Source organism: Hemiscyllium ocellatum, chromosome 26 (genome assembly GCF_020745735.1).
Source record: "Hemiscyllium ocellatum isolate sHemOce1 chromosome 26, sHemOce1.pat.X.cur, whole genome shotgun sequence".
Taxonomy (NCBI): domain Eukaryota; kingdom Metazoa; phylum Chordata; class Chondrichthyes; order Orectolobiformes; family Hemiscylliidae; genus Hemiscyllium; species Hemiscyllium ocellatum.
In genome coordinates this window covers 37953980-37969812 of record NC_083426.1, presented here as the reverse complement: position 1 = coordinate 37969812, position 15833 = coordinate 37953980, and the positions used below count along the sequence as shown (strand labels likewise).

At 40.6% G+C, this 15833-nt stretch overlaps 1 protein-coding gene across 1 annotated transcript in view; it reads left to right on the top strand.

Annotated features, from left to right (window-relative positions):
- The window catches only part of ppfia4 (PTPRF interacting protein alpha 4), a 670948-nt gene that overhangs the window by 534951 nt on the left and 120164 nt on the right, over positions 1–15833 (top strand). Inside the window, exon 5 of the mRNA XM_060845158.1 lies at positions 12268–12384. Within this exon, the coding sequence (XP_060701141.1) occupies positions 12268–12384 (117 nt within the window). The remainder of the gene's footprint in view (positions 1–12267; positions 12385–15833) is intronic.

Genomic DNA, 15833 nt, shown 5'->3' with positions numbered 1-15833 from the left:
AAGGTTAGTGTTAGTTTCAGATCTGGCCAATTAGTGTTAATAACAGAAACCCCAAGAACTACTCTTGTTACATGTCAATACTCTGCCTTAAAATGAAGTTTAAGTATGAGCAGTTCTCACGTTGCTGTCATAATTACAACCTTCAATGCTGTTGACTGTTGACTTGAACATTTTCCAATTAGATCTATTGACCTTTAAGACCTGCAGATGGGGTTTCTCTAAGACGTGAAAATAGGCTTGAGATGTGTCATGACTGAGAACAAATTGATTAAAAATAATTTTTGCAGTACAGAAACAGTTCACAGCATATGAGACAATTCTTGGGGATTGTCTACTTGATCCCATTCTGCTGTGCTTCCTTTTTTATTTACAGAAATCTCTTATCTGTTCCCCTTTTGAAATCTGTTAGCAAGTCTGTACCAAAATCGGTTTTGATATTGCCTGTCCTAACAAAATAATTGATCATAACCTCCACTTATTTTTAATGACTTTTTAAACCCCTGCTCTCTACTTAACAGCAAACTCGCCAGTGGGAATAACTTTCCTTGTTTACCTAATCATTGCTTTCATTATTATAAAATGCTGAAAGCTGCCTGCTAAGAGTGGGGTTTTTTTTGCTGACGTCATTGCCACTTGGCTACCTTAGAATTTTTAAAATCCGATTAGAAAGTCAAGAGGCTGGAGGCTTCTAACAGAGAAGGTTTCCTCTCCTTTTTGAGGAAAAGTACATATGAAATTCAGTGGGTCATCATTCACAGAGGCAGCATTTCTGTGTTGAAAATAACAAATCAATTGCCTGTCACTGTCCAATTCTGTCTCACTACCCTTGTATTTTTAGGCCACTATTGCTCTTTCCATTCTTAATGAGACAAAGTTGCTCTTGATGATATCCATCAATTTATTAGAGAAGGTGAGAAAGGCTGGAACCCATGTAAGGTAAGAAAGAGGAAATGAAGTGTATCATGACTTATCAATCAGGCAAGCATAGTATTTGGTTTTGATCGATTAGCCATAGAAAAGCATAATGCACTAATGATTCTATGTCTGAAGTCTGTTACAACAAATAAATTGCATAGAAGCAATATTATTGCAATTGAATGCATTATATACATATGGATTAGGCAAAACAGCGTGGTCTAATGTGTGCACAAGCAATTTATAAATAAGTATACCTTGTAAAGGTAATTAAACTTCAAAGTAGTTGCCAAGCTTAGTTCTATTTGACCCTGTTGAAGACTATTGTGAAAGATGCCCTTTGCAGAATAAAAGTAGTAGTTCTTGTTGTAAGAACTAGATTGTTCAATTGCATATTAATTGTATGCCTTAAATTAATTACTATTATAGACTGGGTTGGAAGAGTTAATCTAAGCAGTTCTTTCAGTTGTGACTTGTTACAAGGTGCACATATGCCTACAAAGGTTTCCTCGAAATTTCTTGCATTTAGCATGATGAGTGCAGAAAAGTGATACTTGATAAAGGCAGTGAAGTCAGTTGATTCATTTTGGGACACCAGCTCAGGATCCCCAAGGAAGAAGAATCAGATTAGAATCAACATTGACTCTGTTTCTCTCCACAGATATTGCCAGATCTGCTGAGTTGCTCCAGCATTCTCTGTGCTCGTTAACTCAGGACATCCAGCTAACCAGGAACTTGACTCTGCTTTATTCTGTTGCTGAAATCTCTTTTCTTTCTTCTCCTTCTGCTGTATGATAGGCTGCCAACAGTCACTGTTTATTAATATTTGCTCGATCCAATAGTGACATCCCTGAGTTCTGGTTGTCTTGCCACTGCATGGATAAAAAATAATTAGTCGGTCTGACATGCGATCAATTTCTGATTGGTTTGTCAGGGGTGATAGTCATATCATCTCTGGTCATCTCCTAGCTGGTTCCGCAAAATGTTGGTTACTTTAAAAGGGCATGACTATTTTTAACAGGATATTTACAAAGTATTCTCATTAGACCATGCCACATGAGTACAGAAGTCAAATCTATGGTGCGTGGCATGGTGACACAGTGGTTAGCACTGCTGCCTCACAACACAAGAGACCCGGGTTCAATTCCCACCTTGGGCAACTGTCTGTGTGGAGTTTGCACATTCTCCCCGTGTCTGCGTGGGTTTCCTCCGGATGCACCCGTTTCCTCCCACAGTCCAAAGATGTGCAGGTTAGGTGAATTGGCCATGCTAAATTGCCCGTAGTGTGAGATGAAAGGGTGACTGTCAGAGAATGGGCCTGGGTGGGTTGCTTTTCGGAGGGTCGGTGTGGACTTGTTGGGCCGAATGGCTGTTTCCACACTAAGTAATCTAATCTAAAAAAACGTAAGCTTGAAAAGGGATCAAGACAACAAAAACAGAAATTGCTGGAAAAACTCAGCTGGTCTGGCAGCATCTGTGGAGAGAAATCAGAGTTAACGTTTCGGGTCAAGCCACCCTTTCTCAGAATTTGACCTGAAACATTAATTCTGCCAGACTTGCTGTGCTTTGCTCGCAATTTCTGTTTTTGTTTTTGTTTCTGATTTACAGCATTCACAGTTTTTTCAGTTTCTTTTATACAGCCTAGGTTGACTTAAAAGAAATTAAAGGCAAGATAATTTTTGAAAACAAACTCAATCCTATGCTGTTTCTGTTCCCTGATCATGGAAACACTTGATGTGTTGCAATGTGTCAAGTTTTTATAGTCAGTGGGGAAAAGAAAAAGAGATTTGCAACATCTTCAAGTCACACTGAAGAGTTTTCAATTATTACTTGACTTTGTAGCGCTAATTATGTTCAGGAGAAGGGAAGGAATGTTTTTGTACTTGCCCTGATGCCATCATGAAACTTTATTTCTGTTATAAAAGTCATGAAATATTGTACATTTCTGTGCTTAAAAAAACCTCTTGCAGATAACATGACTCTGAGAAAAGTAAGATTTATGATCAACACAGTGGTTAGCATTGCTGCCGTACAGCACCAAGGACCAAGGTTTGATTCCAGCCTCGGGCAAATCTCAGTGTGGAATTTGCATGTTCTCCCCATGTCTGCATGTGTTTCTTTTGGGTGCTGCAGTTTCCACCCATAGTCCAAAGATGTGCAAGTTAACTAATCCAGGTTAGGTGGATTGGCAATGGTAAATGCAAGGTTTTGGGAATAGGGTAGATGGGAGGAGGGTTGGTGGCAGTAGTAGGATACTCTGCTTAGCGTCAGCTCAGACTCGATGGATCAAATAGACTCTTTTTGCACGTAGGGATTCCATGATAAATGTGTCATGTTTCTATGTAAATGGAGCTTTACAGTATGAAGCAGACTGTTTCCTGATTTTTAATAAATGTGTTTGTTAATAATAACAAAAGGCTTTTTTGGTCATTTTGCTTTATTTGACTGAAATAATTTTAGTAGAGAGCAGATGGGCTGTTGCAGGATGAGAAGTTTGATTGTTTCACTTATTAATGTTCAGTTATCTCAGCCAGTAAAGTGCATTAGTGGTAAACTTCACTGTTTATTTTGGCAAACAACACTTCAGTCTTGGGGAGCGTTATTTAATACAGTATTTATTGAGTAAGTTTGTCTTGAAAATTGAGTAGAGAGGGATGGTATGCTTATTATGGTAGTGTTACCTGTATTGAGCTACCAGTATTATTGGTTGGTTTATTCATAATGAGGAACATTGATATAGTTATAGAGTCATAGAGTGAACAGCAGGGAAACAGGCCCTTCAGCCCAACTCCTCCATGCTGACCAAGTTTCCTAAGCTGAACTAGTCCCATTTTCCTGTGTTTGACCCTGATTCTTCTAACCTTTCCTATCTATGTATGTATCGAAATGTGTTTTACATGTTTTAATTGTAGCTGCCTCTACTACGTCCTCTGCAACTTTTTTGATCCATTGCAATCTCTGCTCTGACCTATACCATTAATCCACAGGATAACCATTTTTCCTTCCTTTCCTTCTTGGTTATGTTTTCTATTTTGGGATATTCATATGTAAGATGTGGATTAACATAAAATGGGTCAATTGTTCCTGATTGGTGTTTAGATCATTGTTCCATAAGCAAATGAGACTATCCAATAAAAGCATAATGCTGCAATTACTGGAGATCTGACATAAAGCCAGCAAGTGCTGGAGAAACTGGGGTGGCCTGGCAGCATCTGTGGAGAGAGAAATAATGTTCAAGTTTTGAGTCCAATATGGCTTCTTTAGAACTACTCTCCATTGCCTGCCCGTTTAAAGTTCTTTATATGAGAACCAATGAGAGGTTTAAATGTGGAAGACATCTCAACCATGCTCCTTTTCTCACCTTCACTGTTTTGCTTGCTCAGCTTAGACTGAAAACCAAGATTGAAATCTTTTTGATCTGAACGTCAATGATGTATTCTTATCGAACAGTCCATCAAAGGTGTTGAATGGGTTCTAAGATAGTTTTGACAAGTAACATATGTCAGCAAAATGTAACAAATTTATTTAATTAATTGTTACATAGTTGATATCTAGGACTCAATAATTTCCTTCCAACTAATTTACTGCACTCGATCATATGTTTAAAAATGCTTTAAACATTTATGACTTAGTGGGCCATTGAGTTGTACCAATTGCTGCAAAGTCTCAAAGAAATGAAACCGGATGGATTACCAGGAATCGACCTAGGAATCCAAAAAGACAATGGCAGAAACAGCCTTGTTGACCCTGCAAAGTCCTCCTCACTAACATCTGAGGGCAAGTGCCAAAAGTGGGACATATCCCTGGCTATGTCCTGTGACGTCACAGTGGTATATAGTTCGGAGAGAGTTGCGCTGGGAATCTTCAACATTGACTCTGGACCCCATAAGTCTCATGGCTTCAGGTTACACATGGGCAAGGAAACTTGTCTTTGTCCCTCAGCTGATGAACAGTACTCCTCCATGTTGAACAACACTTAGAGGAAGCACTGAGGATGGCATGGGCACAAAGTGTACTCTGTGTGGGGGATTTCAATGTCCACCAATAAGAGTGGCTCAGCAGCAGTACTACTACATCAGGTCTGCGGCAGGTAGTGAGGGAACGCACAAGAGGGAAAACATACTTAACCTCTTCCTTACCAATCCCCAGCTGCAGATACACCTATCCATGACAGTATCAAGAAGTGACTATCACACTAAGTCCCTCCTTCGCATTGAAAATAACTTCCATCGTGTTGTGTGGCACTATCACTGTGCTAAATGGGACAGACTTCAAACAGATGTAGCAACTTTAGACACGGCATCCATGAGGTGCAATGGGTCATCAACAGCAGCAGAATTGTACTTCAGCACAATTCTGTGACCTCATGGTCCAGCATATCCTCCACTAACCATTACTATCAAGCTAGGGAATCAACCCTGATTCAATGGAGAATGCAAGAGCAGCACGAGGCATATCTGAAGATGAGCTGTCAACCTGGTGAAGCCACCAAACAAGACTACTGTATGCCAAACAACATAATCAGCAAGTGATAGACAGAGCTAAGCAATCCCACAACCAATGAATCAGATCTAAGCTCTGCAGTCCTGTCGCATCCAGTCGTGAATGGTGGTGGACAGTTAAACAACTCACTGCAGGAGGAGGCTCTACAAATATCTCCATCCTCAACGATGGAAGAGCCCAGCACATCATTGCAAACAATAAGGCTGAAGCTGTAGCAGCAATCTTCAATCAGAAGTGCTGAAAGCATGATCCATCTCAGCTTCCTCCAGAGGTCCCCAACATTATACAGATACCAATCTTCAGCCAATTCAATTCCATCCACATGATAACAAGAAATGGTTGGAGATACTGGATATTGCAAAGGCTACAGGCCCTAACAACATTCCTGCAATAGTATTGAAGGCTTGTGCTCCAGAACTTGCCATCTCCTAGCTAGGAAGGAGGCTGAAAGAACACAAGCCAGACAGCATTAGTAGGTGGAGAAGTCGATGTTTTGGGTGTAACCCTTCTTCAGGACTGGGGGTGGGTGCAGAGGGAGCTGCAGATAAAGGGGGTGGCAGAGGCAGGATGGTGAAGTGGGGATAGGTGAAGGCAGGCAGAGGGTATGACCTGGTTCGTCAATGGGAGGAATTCATCTGCTAGGTGGCTGGGAGCGGTGGAAGGGAGGGGGAGGGGCTGGGAACGAAGTCAGAGGATTGGAAGGGAAGCTATTTGAAGTTGGAGAACTCTATGTTGAGTCCTCCAGGCTGTAAACTGCTCAGGCATAAGATGAGGTGTTGTTCCTCCAATTTGCGGTTTGGTTCACTGTGGCAAGAGACGGGGCCAAGAATAGTCATGTCGGAAAGGGAGTGGGAAGGGGAATTAAAACGGGAGGTGACTGGGAGGTCTGGTCGGCCCCTGCAGGCCTGGCTGAGATGCTTGACGAACCATTCCCTCCATTTACATTTGGTCTCTCCATAAGTGATAAATAGGTTGGAAGAGAGGCAGGTGAACCTCTGTCTCACCTGGAATGACTGTTTGGGGTCCTGGATGAAGGTGATAGGGGTAGTGAAGTACAGTTACAAAACCAGCATCTACCCGACAATGCGGAAAATTGCCTAAGTATGTCCTGTACATAAAAAGCAAAACAAATCCAACCCAGCCAATTACTGGGTCATCAGTCTACTCTTCATCATCAGTATGTGATGAAAGGTGTTATCAACAATGGTATCAAGCAGCACCTGGTCAGCAATCACTGCTTAGTGACAGGACCAGGGCCACTCAGTTCCTGACCTCATTACAGCCTTGGTTCAAACTTGGACAAAAGAGCTGAATTCCAGAGAGTAACACCCTTGACATTAAAGCTGCATTTGACTGAGTGTGGCGTCACAGAGCCTGAGCAAAACTCGAATTAATGGGTATTAGTAGAAAACTCTCTGGTAGTTAGATTCATACCTGTCACATCGGAAATTAATCATTATTGTTGGAGGTCAATTATCTCAGCTCCAGGATATCTCTGCAGGGGTTCTTCAGGGTGGTGTCCTAGGCACAACCATCATCTGCTACATCAATGACCTTCCCTCCATCAACAGGTCAGAAATGGGGATGTTTGCTGATGATTGCCCAGTGTTCAGCGTGATTTGCAAATCCTCAGATTCTGAAACAGTCCATGTCCAAATGGAACAAGATCTGGACAATATGCAGGCTTGGGCTGGCAAGTGGCAAATAACATTTGTGCCACACAAATGCCAGCCTATGAGCATCACCAACAAGGGACAATCTAACTACCACCCCTTGACATTCAATGGTGTTACCATCACTGAATCCCCCACGATCAACATCCTGGGAGTTATTGTTGATCAAAAACTCAACTAGACTCACCACATACATGCAGGTCAGATGCTAGGAATACTGCAGCGATTAACGCACCTCCTAAATCCACACTTGCCTGGATGAGTACAGCCCCAATAACACTCAAGAAACTTGATACTATCCAGGACAAAGCAGCCCGCTTGATTGGCATCACATCCACAAACATCCACTCCCTCTATCACCGATGCTCAATCGTAGTAATGTGTACTATCTGCAAGATGCACTGCACAAATTCACCAAAGAAGGACGAGGTCAGCTGATATATGGGAATACCACCACTTTCAAGTTCCTCTCCAAGTCACTCACCATGCTGACCTGGAAATGTATTGCTGTTCCTTCACTGTCGCTGGGTCAAAATCCTGGAATTCTCTCCCTAATTGCATTGTGGGCAAACACTCGGCAGATATACTGTAGCAGTTCAACAAGGCAGTTCAACACTACCTTCTTGAGGGCAATTATGGACGGGCAATAAATGCTGGCCAGCCAGCAATGCCCACCTCCCACAAAATGAATAAGTAAAGATGTAACATCTCGTTATTCAGTTGGCTTGGACTAACTAACTCAGTGTTACATGTAATAATGGATTACAGCTTGTAACCAATGATTCTCTACATGGGAAGGTATCATTGGCTGAGAGAAAGAAACCTGAATAAACCTGTTTATACGTTATGGAATGATGGGTAGCAAGGATGGGTGGGATGGAGGAGAAGAGAGGAAATAATTTGGAGCACATATTACTATTTTCTGTTGTTTAACTGTGAGAGGTGGAACTGGTGTTGTAAGTGATTTTTGCTTGGTCCTGTTTGTTTCTATTAAGCATTTAATATTGAGAATCTCATTATGCTGCATATCAAACGATTGAAATATTTGTATTTAACTTTATGATGATAATACTTTGAGTTAATTTGTCATCCAGTAATCCTTCTGACATTTCAGAGTGACATGGTGGCTCAGTAGTTAGCGTTGCTGCCTCACAGGGACTGGGTTCAATTCTAGCCTCGAGCAACTGTCTGTGTGCGGTTTGCACATTCTTGCTGTGTCTGTGTGACTTTCATCCAGGTGCTCTGGTTTACTCCTAAAGTCCAAAGATGTACAGGTTAGGTAGATTGATAGTGATAAATTGCCCATAGTGTCCAGAGATATGCAGGCTAGGTGAATTAGCCTTGGGAAATGTCAGGTTACAGGGACAGCTGGGCAGGCAGGAGGGGAGCTCTGGGTGGGATGCTCTTCAGAGGATCATTGTGAACTCGATGGGCTGAATGGCCTGCTTCCACACAGTGGGGCTTCTATTCTATAATTTAGTCATTCTTAGGTGTACTACAACTATCTTCAAACATCAGGCAAGATGCACAACAAAACCTCTTGTTCTTGATGAAATATTGGACATATATTTGTTTAGCTCCAGTTAAGATTATTTTTTGATTTGACCCAGTGTAAATAAATAATTAGTCTTGGGCATCATTCATTATCCAATATCATAAATTGTTTCAAGCAACACCTTGGGCATTCTGCCCTTTTATATGTTTTGTGGTTTGCTGTTAAATTTCATTTGAGTCTCGATTTCACGAAATACAAGTTGGACATCCAAAATCTAGAGGCCTGAAAGCTTGATATATGTATAAAATAAATGTTTACTAAATGACTAAAGAGGGTTAAATTAAGCTCAAACATTTGTCAAAATACTGGAACAAATCAACAAAGTGCTAATTCTCAATGATGCACTAAACTGATTATTGATTTCTCCACCTTGTTTACAGTGGAAGGTCCAGAATCCAAGCCAACCTGACCTGAGTGTTCAAAATCTAAATAAATCTGAAAATTGGCACAATCTTGGTCTTGGGGATACCAGATTTTAGACAATCAACTTGTATTTTTTGTCCACAATTGTAAGCAATCCATCATTGGCATTTGTGCCTTCAGTTGTATAGGCGCTGAGCTCTTCACCATCCCTAAATCTCTCTACCACTCTTAAGTTGTCTCCCTTCCTTTAAGACATTCCTTACAAAATCCTTGATTATTGAATTTTCTGTCATCTTTCTTCAAATATACTTTTGTGGCTCAGTGTCAACATTTGAACAGTGAAACATCTTTGTTTGACTTGCAGTCACTCTCCAAATTCAACTCACTGGTCTTTTTTTTGTGTACTTTGGTTTTTACCTGTGTGGTATTTTGACCCTGTAGATAATGAGTGGAATGGATTTCGAAATAGTTTCTCTTATCTTGACCTCAAAGCCACACTTATTGCAGAAGCTCAAACACAAAACCCTGATATTTCAGTGTACTACTGAGTGAATGCTACACTTACAGACTCAAAATCTTTCAAATGAAATAAGGCATTGTCTGCCCTTTCAGATGGATATAAAAGGGCCTATGGTAAAAATGTAAAGAAAAGCAGGGAGTTATTACAGTCTCTTCCCTAATATTTAGCCATCAATTAACAGCTTCTAAAATAAAAGCTCAATATCACATTGCTGACTGTGGGACCTTGCAAATTTGCCACTGCGTTTCTTCTGTTACAACAGTGACTGCATTTCAACGATATCCTATTGGCTGTAAAGCACTTTGCAGTGACCTTCGATTTTAATGTGGCACAGAAAAATGATTTTTCTAATAAAACAAGAATAAGCTGACACCTCGATTGAAATGCTGACAGTGAGCTTAAACAATGATGGATACATGTGGCATCTGTGCTAAGTGAGCAGTATTCAAAGTATGGATAAAGTGAGCTCTGTTAAAACTCTGCCAAAACATTTGGACTTTTTTTGGTAAAACTTTCAATAATTTTAAACCCACAAAAAGAGAAAGCAAAAAAAAAAGCCAATGACAGATTAAAAAGTCTTCGTTCTTCAAATGTATTTTTTTCCCACATTGCATGTGATGACTAAGAGGTATGGGAGCTGCTAACTCTGGAGAATGTAGCAGATGATGAGGTCAGTCCAGGAACCATCTGGAGAGAGCATTTATGAAACTTCCCCCAACAACTTTGCACGCACCTTTCGTTTTCCTTGGACATGACACATTATTTTGAAACCTCCTTTTTATTTTTTTTGACATAATTTGATGACCTGGACTTTACAGCCAATGTCAAAGCGACAACATGCAGGTACTAATCTGAAAAAATGACCCACAAAGATTAATACAGTTCTCTGGTGTGAATTTAATCTTTCTCAACATTAATTTCATCCCAGCACCAGCAGTAGCGGATCTCTGGTGTCTAGGGTTAGTAATGTCATGAAGTGGGGGAAGCAGATGGTCAAATTGAAGAACTTTCACTGGCAACATAGCAGCAGTCAGAAAGTATTTATTATCACTCATTATTTTACAGGAAAGTTAACAAATGAGGCATGTACATAAGATTAAGTTAGAGACAAAGTTGCTTAACTGTTAACAAAAACAATTCAGTGTAGATCTCTCTGTTCTATCATATTTGGAGATAGTTGACTTTGCACAAATATAAAATTATTTTCTCTGAGCCAGCAGTAATTACGCCATTAAATACATTTATTTCTTCCAATAAGATGCATCTTTTCAAAGGCTTTTACAGAAGGAGCAATGTAAACACAATTTCAAGTCCATTTAATTGATTTTCAAGACTTCTATCCTCAGGCTGAAATAGCACACACTGTTGAAGACTGGGGAATCATTGATGACTACTTCTTTATTTAACTGGTCATGTGGAAATTTCAGAAATTGTTGAATTTCATAATTGTACTATTGATGAATGTTGACAGTTTCTTAGCATTTTGAGCGCTGTTGTCTTTTTTTTAACCAGAGAGGCTGAGGTGGTGGGGTAGTGCCACTTGACTACTGATCCAGATAGCCAGCCTAGTCCTGTGACTACATGGGTTCAAACCAAATAACAAATGGGGACTTTAAATTCAATTAATGATTGAACTTAGGGTGGCACGATGGCTCAGTGGTTAGCACTGCTGCCTCACAGTGCCAGAGACTCTGGTTTGACTCCACCCTCCAGCGACTGTCTGTGTGGAGTTTACACGTTCTCTCTCTGTCTGCGTGTGTTTCCTCCAAGTGCTCTGGTTTCCTCCCACACTCAATAGATGTGCAAGTTAGGTGGATTGGCCATGTTAAATTGCCCATAGTGTCCAGGGGATGTGAGGGTAGGTGGATTAGCCATAGGAAATGCAGAGTTACAGAGGTAGGGTAAAGGTGTGAGTCTGGGTGGGATGCTGTTTGGAGGGGTGGTGTGGATTTGTAGGGCCAAATGGCCTGTTGCTGCACTGTAGGGATTCGATGGTTTTGAAATTCAGAATTCAATCTCAGTGATGATGTCCAAGAAACTATCTCTATTGTCATAAAATCCCACTACAATGATGGTAATTTGCCATCCTTACCTGGTCTGACTTAAACCTGCTCTCTGAAATGACTTTGCAAACCATTCAGTTCAGAAACACATAGGGATGGACCACAGATGATTGTAAGGCCAGCAGTGTTGACATCACACAGAAGAGTTTTTAAAAAAATAGTTAAAAGAACCTAAATGATGGGACTTTTTTCCTCACTGGTCTCTAATTATCCTGGCTATGTCTTTACCTTCCTGCTGAGTTTCTGTCTTATTTGCTCCATTGCTAATATTCAGACAGACAATGACTTACAGGCAGAGATCTTCTGGTCCATACATTTTGTCCAACACAATGGTGATCAATTGCATTTTGCAATATGTGCTTCCCACCCAAAACCAGGTAATCTTAAAGGTGAAAATCTAGAATAAAAAATCTTGCTTTAGTTGAGCAAAATCTGATATTTGACCCCACTCTCTTTGGTGTTCAGAATTTATCGGGGAGATCACTTTAGCCCCAGCTAAAGGTCTGTCTCTTGCTTGATGTTAACTGAATTGTTGCTATGGAATCAACATACTTTGTTCTCCCACCGTAATTCTGTGTATACTTTTGTTACAGTAGAATAATATAGCATCTGAATAAGGCATATATTGTTAATTGCTTGCATCTCATAGCTGTCACTGCATGTCTGCTGTTACAGATGACTATACTGAGGCAACAGACTGTGCACACGCAAAGGAAAGCAGGAGCTAGTGAGCATGCAGAAGATAGACAAATTTCAGACAGCAGTGAACCTACTCAGAAACCAACATGGAAGGTAAATAATTTGAGTCATTGGAAACTCTGGTACTGTATGCAATTTTCATCTTCCATGCAAGGATACAAGGTGCCTTTTTTGATTATTCCCAGAATCACTCAAATGTTACAGCAAAAAAGGTGGCTTTATGGCAGCATCATGTCTGTTCTGGCTCTCTCAATTAGCAGGTCACTTTGTGCCATCTCCTGTATTTTCCCAGTAACTTTGCACATTGTTAGTTTTCAAATAATTACTTATTACCTAATAATATTGAATCCCCTCTCTTATACCTCAACTGAACCTGCCCTCACACATTATAAGGCAGTGGTTTCCAAATGCTTTTCCTCATGTCATCAATTACTTTAAATCTGTTCTTTCTCCAGAGTACTGCCAAAAAAAAAGATTAATTTAATTTCTAGTTTAGCTATCATGAACTTTTCATGAACTTGATTGAGAAAATAATACAAAAAATGTTGAGGCTTGTTTTGTGGTAATTTTTTTTTAAAATGATCAAGTTGTGATCCTAGCTGATGATACTAAATGGACAAGTCAGATTCCAGGACAAAATGTGCCTCGACAAATTATATGTTTAATGTTTCAATAACTTGCTTAATATCCTGATTAATTACTGAAATATATTCGAACTGGCTTGAAGGTAGAAGACAGAGGCTGGTGGTGGAGGGTTGTTTTTCAGACTGGAGGCCTGTGACCAGTGGAATGCCACAAGGATTGGTGCTGGGACATACGTTTCGTTATTAATATAAATGATTTGGATGTGAACATATGAGTTATAGTTAGTAAGTTCGCAGATGACACCAAAATTGGAGGTGAAGAAGGTTACCTCGGATTACAATGGGATCTTGATCAGATGGGCCAATAGGCTGAGGAGTGGCAGATGGAGTTTAATTCAGATAAATACGAGGTGCTGCATTTTGAGAAAGCAAATCTTAGCAGGACGTATGCACTTAATGGTAAGATCCTAGGGAGTGCTGCTGAACAAAGAGACCTTGGAGTGCAGGTTCATAGCTCCTTGAAGATAGAGTTGCAGGTAGATAGGATACTGAAGGCAGCGTTTGGTATGCTTTCCTTTATTGGTCAGAGTATTCAGTATAGGAGCTTGGAAGGTCATGTTGCGGCTGTATAGGGTGTTGGTTAGCCCACTTTTGGAATATTGCGTGCAGTTCTGGTCTCCTTCCCATTGGAAGGATGTTGTCAAATTTGAAAGAGTTCAGAAAAGACTTACAAGGATGTTGCCAGGATTAAAGGATTTGAGCTTTAGGAAGAGGCTGAATTGGATAGGGCTGTTTTCCCTGGAGTGGAAAACTGAGGGGTGACCTCATAGATGTTTAGATAGGGTAGATAAACAAAGTCTTTTCCCTGGGGTGGGGGAATTCCTGAACTAGAGGGCATGGTTTAGGGTGAGAGGGGATAGATATAAAAGGGATCTATGGGGCAACTTTTCACACAGAGGGTAGTGCATATATAAAATGAGCTGCCAGAGGAAGTGGTGGAGGCTAGTACAATTGCAACATTTAAAAGGCATCTGGATGGGCATATGAACAGTAAGGGTTTGGAGGGATATGAGCCAAGTGCTGGCAAATGGGACTAGATAGAGTTGGGATATCTGGTCGGCATAGATGAGTTGGACCAAAGGTCAGTTTCTGTGCTGTACATCTCTATGACTCTGAGTCTATATGAGACTGCAGATATTTTTTAACAACAGAGCCTAAGTTTATTAAACAAAAGAAATAAAACAGACAAACCATTACATGATTAGAAGGATCTTGAAACGAGCATTGTACAACAACATCAAATACAGTCTTTAAATTTCAATTAAATGGTTCTCTATGTTTCTGTTTTTGGAACTATAGTGACCATTTAATGGTATCTTGTGAGTCTAATGGTATGCACTTTTCATAATTCATTGAATCCCCACACTTTGGAAGCATGCCATTTAGCCGAAGGAATCCATACTGACCCTCTGAAAAGCATCCCACCCAGACCCACATCCTTACTGTATTTCCATAACCCCACCCTGGACACCATAGGCAATTTCACATGTTCATCCACCTAAACTGCACATCTTTGAATTGTGGGAGGAAACCGGAGCACCTAGAGGAAACCCACGCAGACATGGGGGCGGCACGGTGGTTCAGTGGTTAGCACTGCTGCCTCACAGCACCAGGGTCCCTGGTTCAATTCCAGCCTCAAGTGACTGTCTATGTGGAGTTTGCACATTCTCCCCATGTCTGTATGGGTTTCCTCCGGGTGCTCCGGTTTCCTCCCACAGTCCAAAGATGTGCACGTCAGGTGAATTGGCCATGTTAAATTGCCCATAGTGTTAGGTGCATTAGTCAGAGTTAAGTGGGTCTGGGTGGGTTACTCTTCGGAGGGTCGGTGTGGACTTGTTGGGCTGAAGGGCCTGTTTTCACACTGTAGGGAATCTAATCTAATCTAACATGCATACTCCCTACAGATAATTGCCCAAGGGCAGACTCAAACTCGGATCCCTGGAGCTGTGAGGCAGCAATGCTAACCACTGAGCTATTGTGCTGTCCTTCCAATGGCCTAAACATTTTGCAAATCCAACAATCTGAATATTTCTATCCCAAGCTCTTCTAGCTTGGAAACTTCACAAACCAGAAATAAAATGTTGCTGCTGTAGTGACTGATTTTCTCTAAACTGAGCTGAATTAAAACCTGAAAAGTTGCTTCTGAACTTGATTTCTGTCTATTCTTCTCGACTATGATTCTGATTGTGGTTTTGGAGAAGATTTGTAGCTCAGGTTGTAGATCAGATTGTATGTTTCCTTGCTGAGCTGGTAGATTTGTTTTCAGACATTTTGTCACCATGCTAGGTAATACCATTAATGATCTTCTGCTGAAGTGCTGGTGTGCTGTCCTGGTAGTTATGCATGTGTCTTGGTCAGTTGTTATGGGTGATATCACTTCTGGTTCTTTTTCTGAGAGGTTAGTAAATGGGGTCCAAATCGATATGTTTGTCACTGAGTTCCAATTTGAATGCCAGACCTCGAGGAATTCCCATGCATGCATTTGTTTAGATTGTCCCAGGTTGGATGTATTGTCCCAGTTGAACTGGTGTCCCTCTTCATCTGTGTGTATGGATCCTCATGGTAGTTGGTCCTTTAACAAACATATTGATTTGGACCCCATTTACCAACCTTTCAGAAAAAGAATTGGAAGTGATATTACCCACTACAACAGACCAAGACACACAAATAGCAAGTCGGACAGAACACCAGGACTTCATCGAAATCTCACTGATGATGTTATCTAGCATGGTGATGAAATGTCTGAGAACAAACCTATCAGATAAGCGAGCAAAATTACAACTTATAATTCTGATGTTTTTTGGTCTGAATTGAAAAGAAAATAAACATTCAAACATATTCACATGAGGCTGCAGATATTAGTTTAAAAGATTTTAAAACTACCATTGAAAGTTGAAT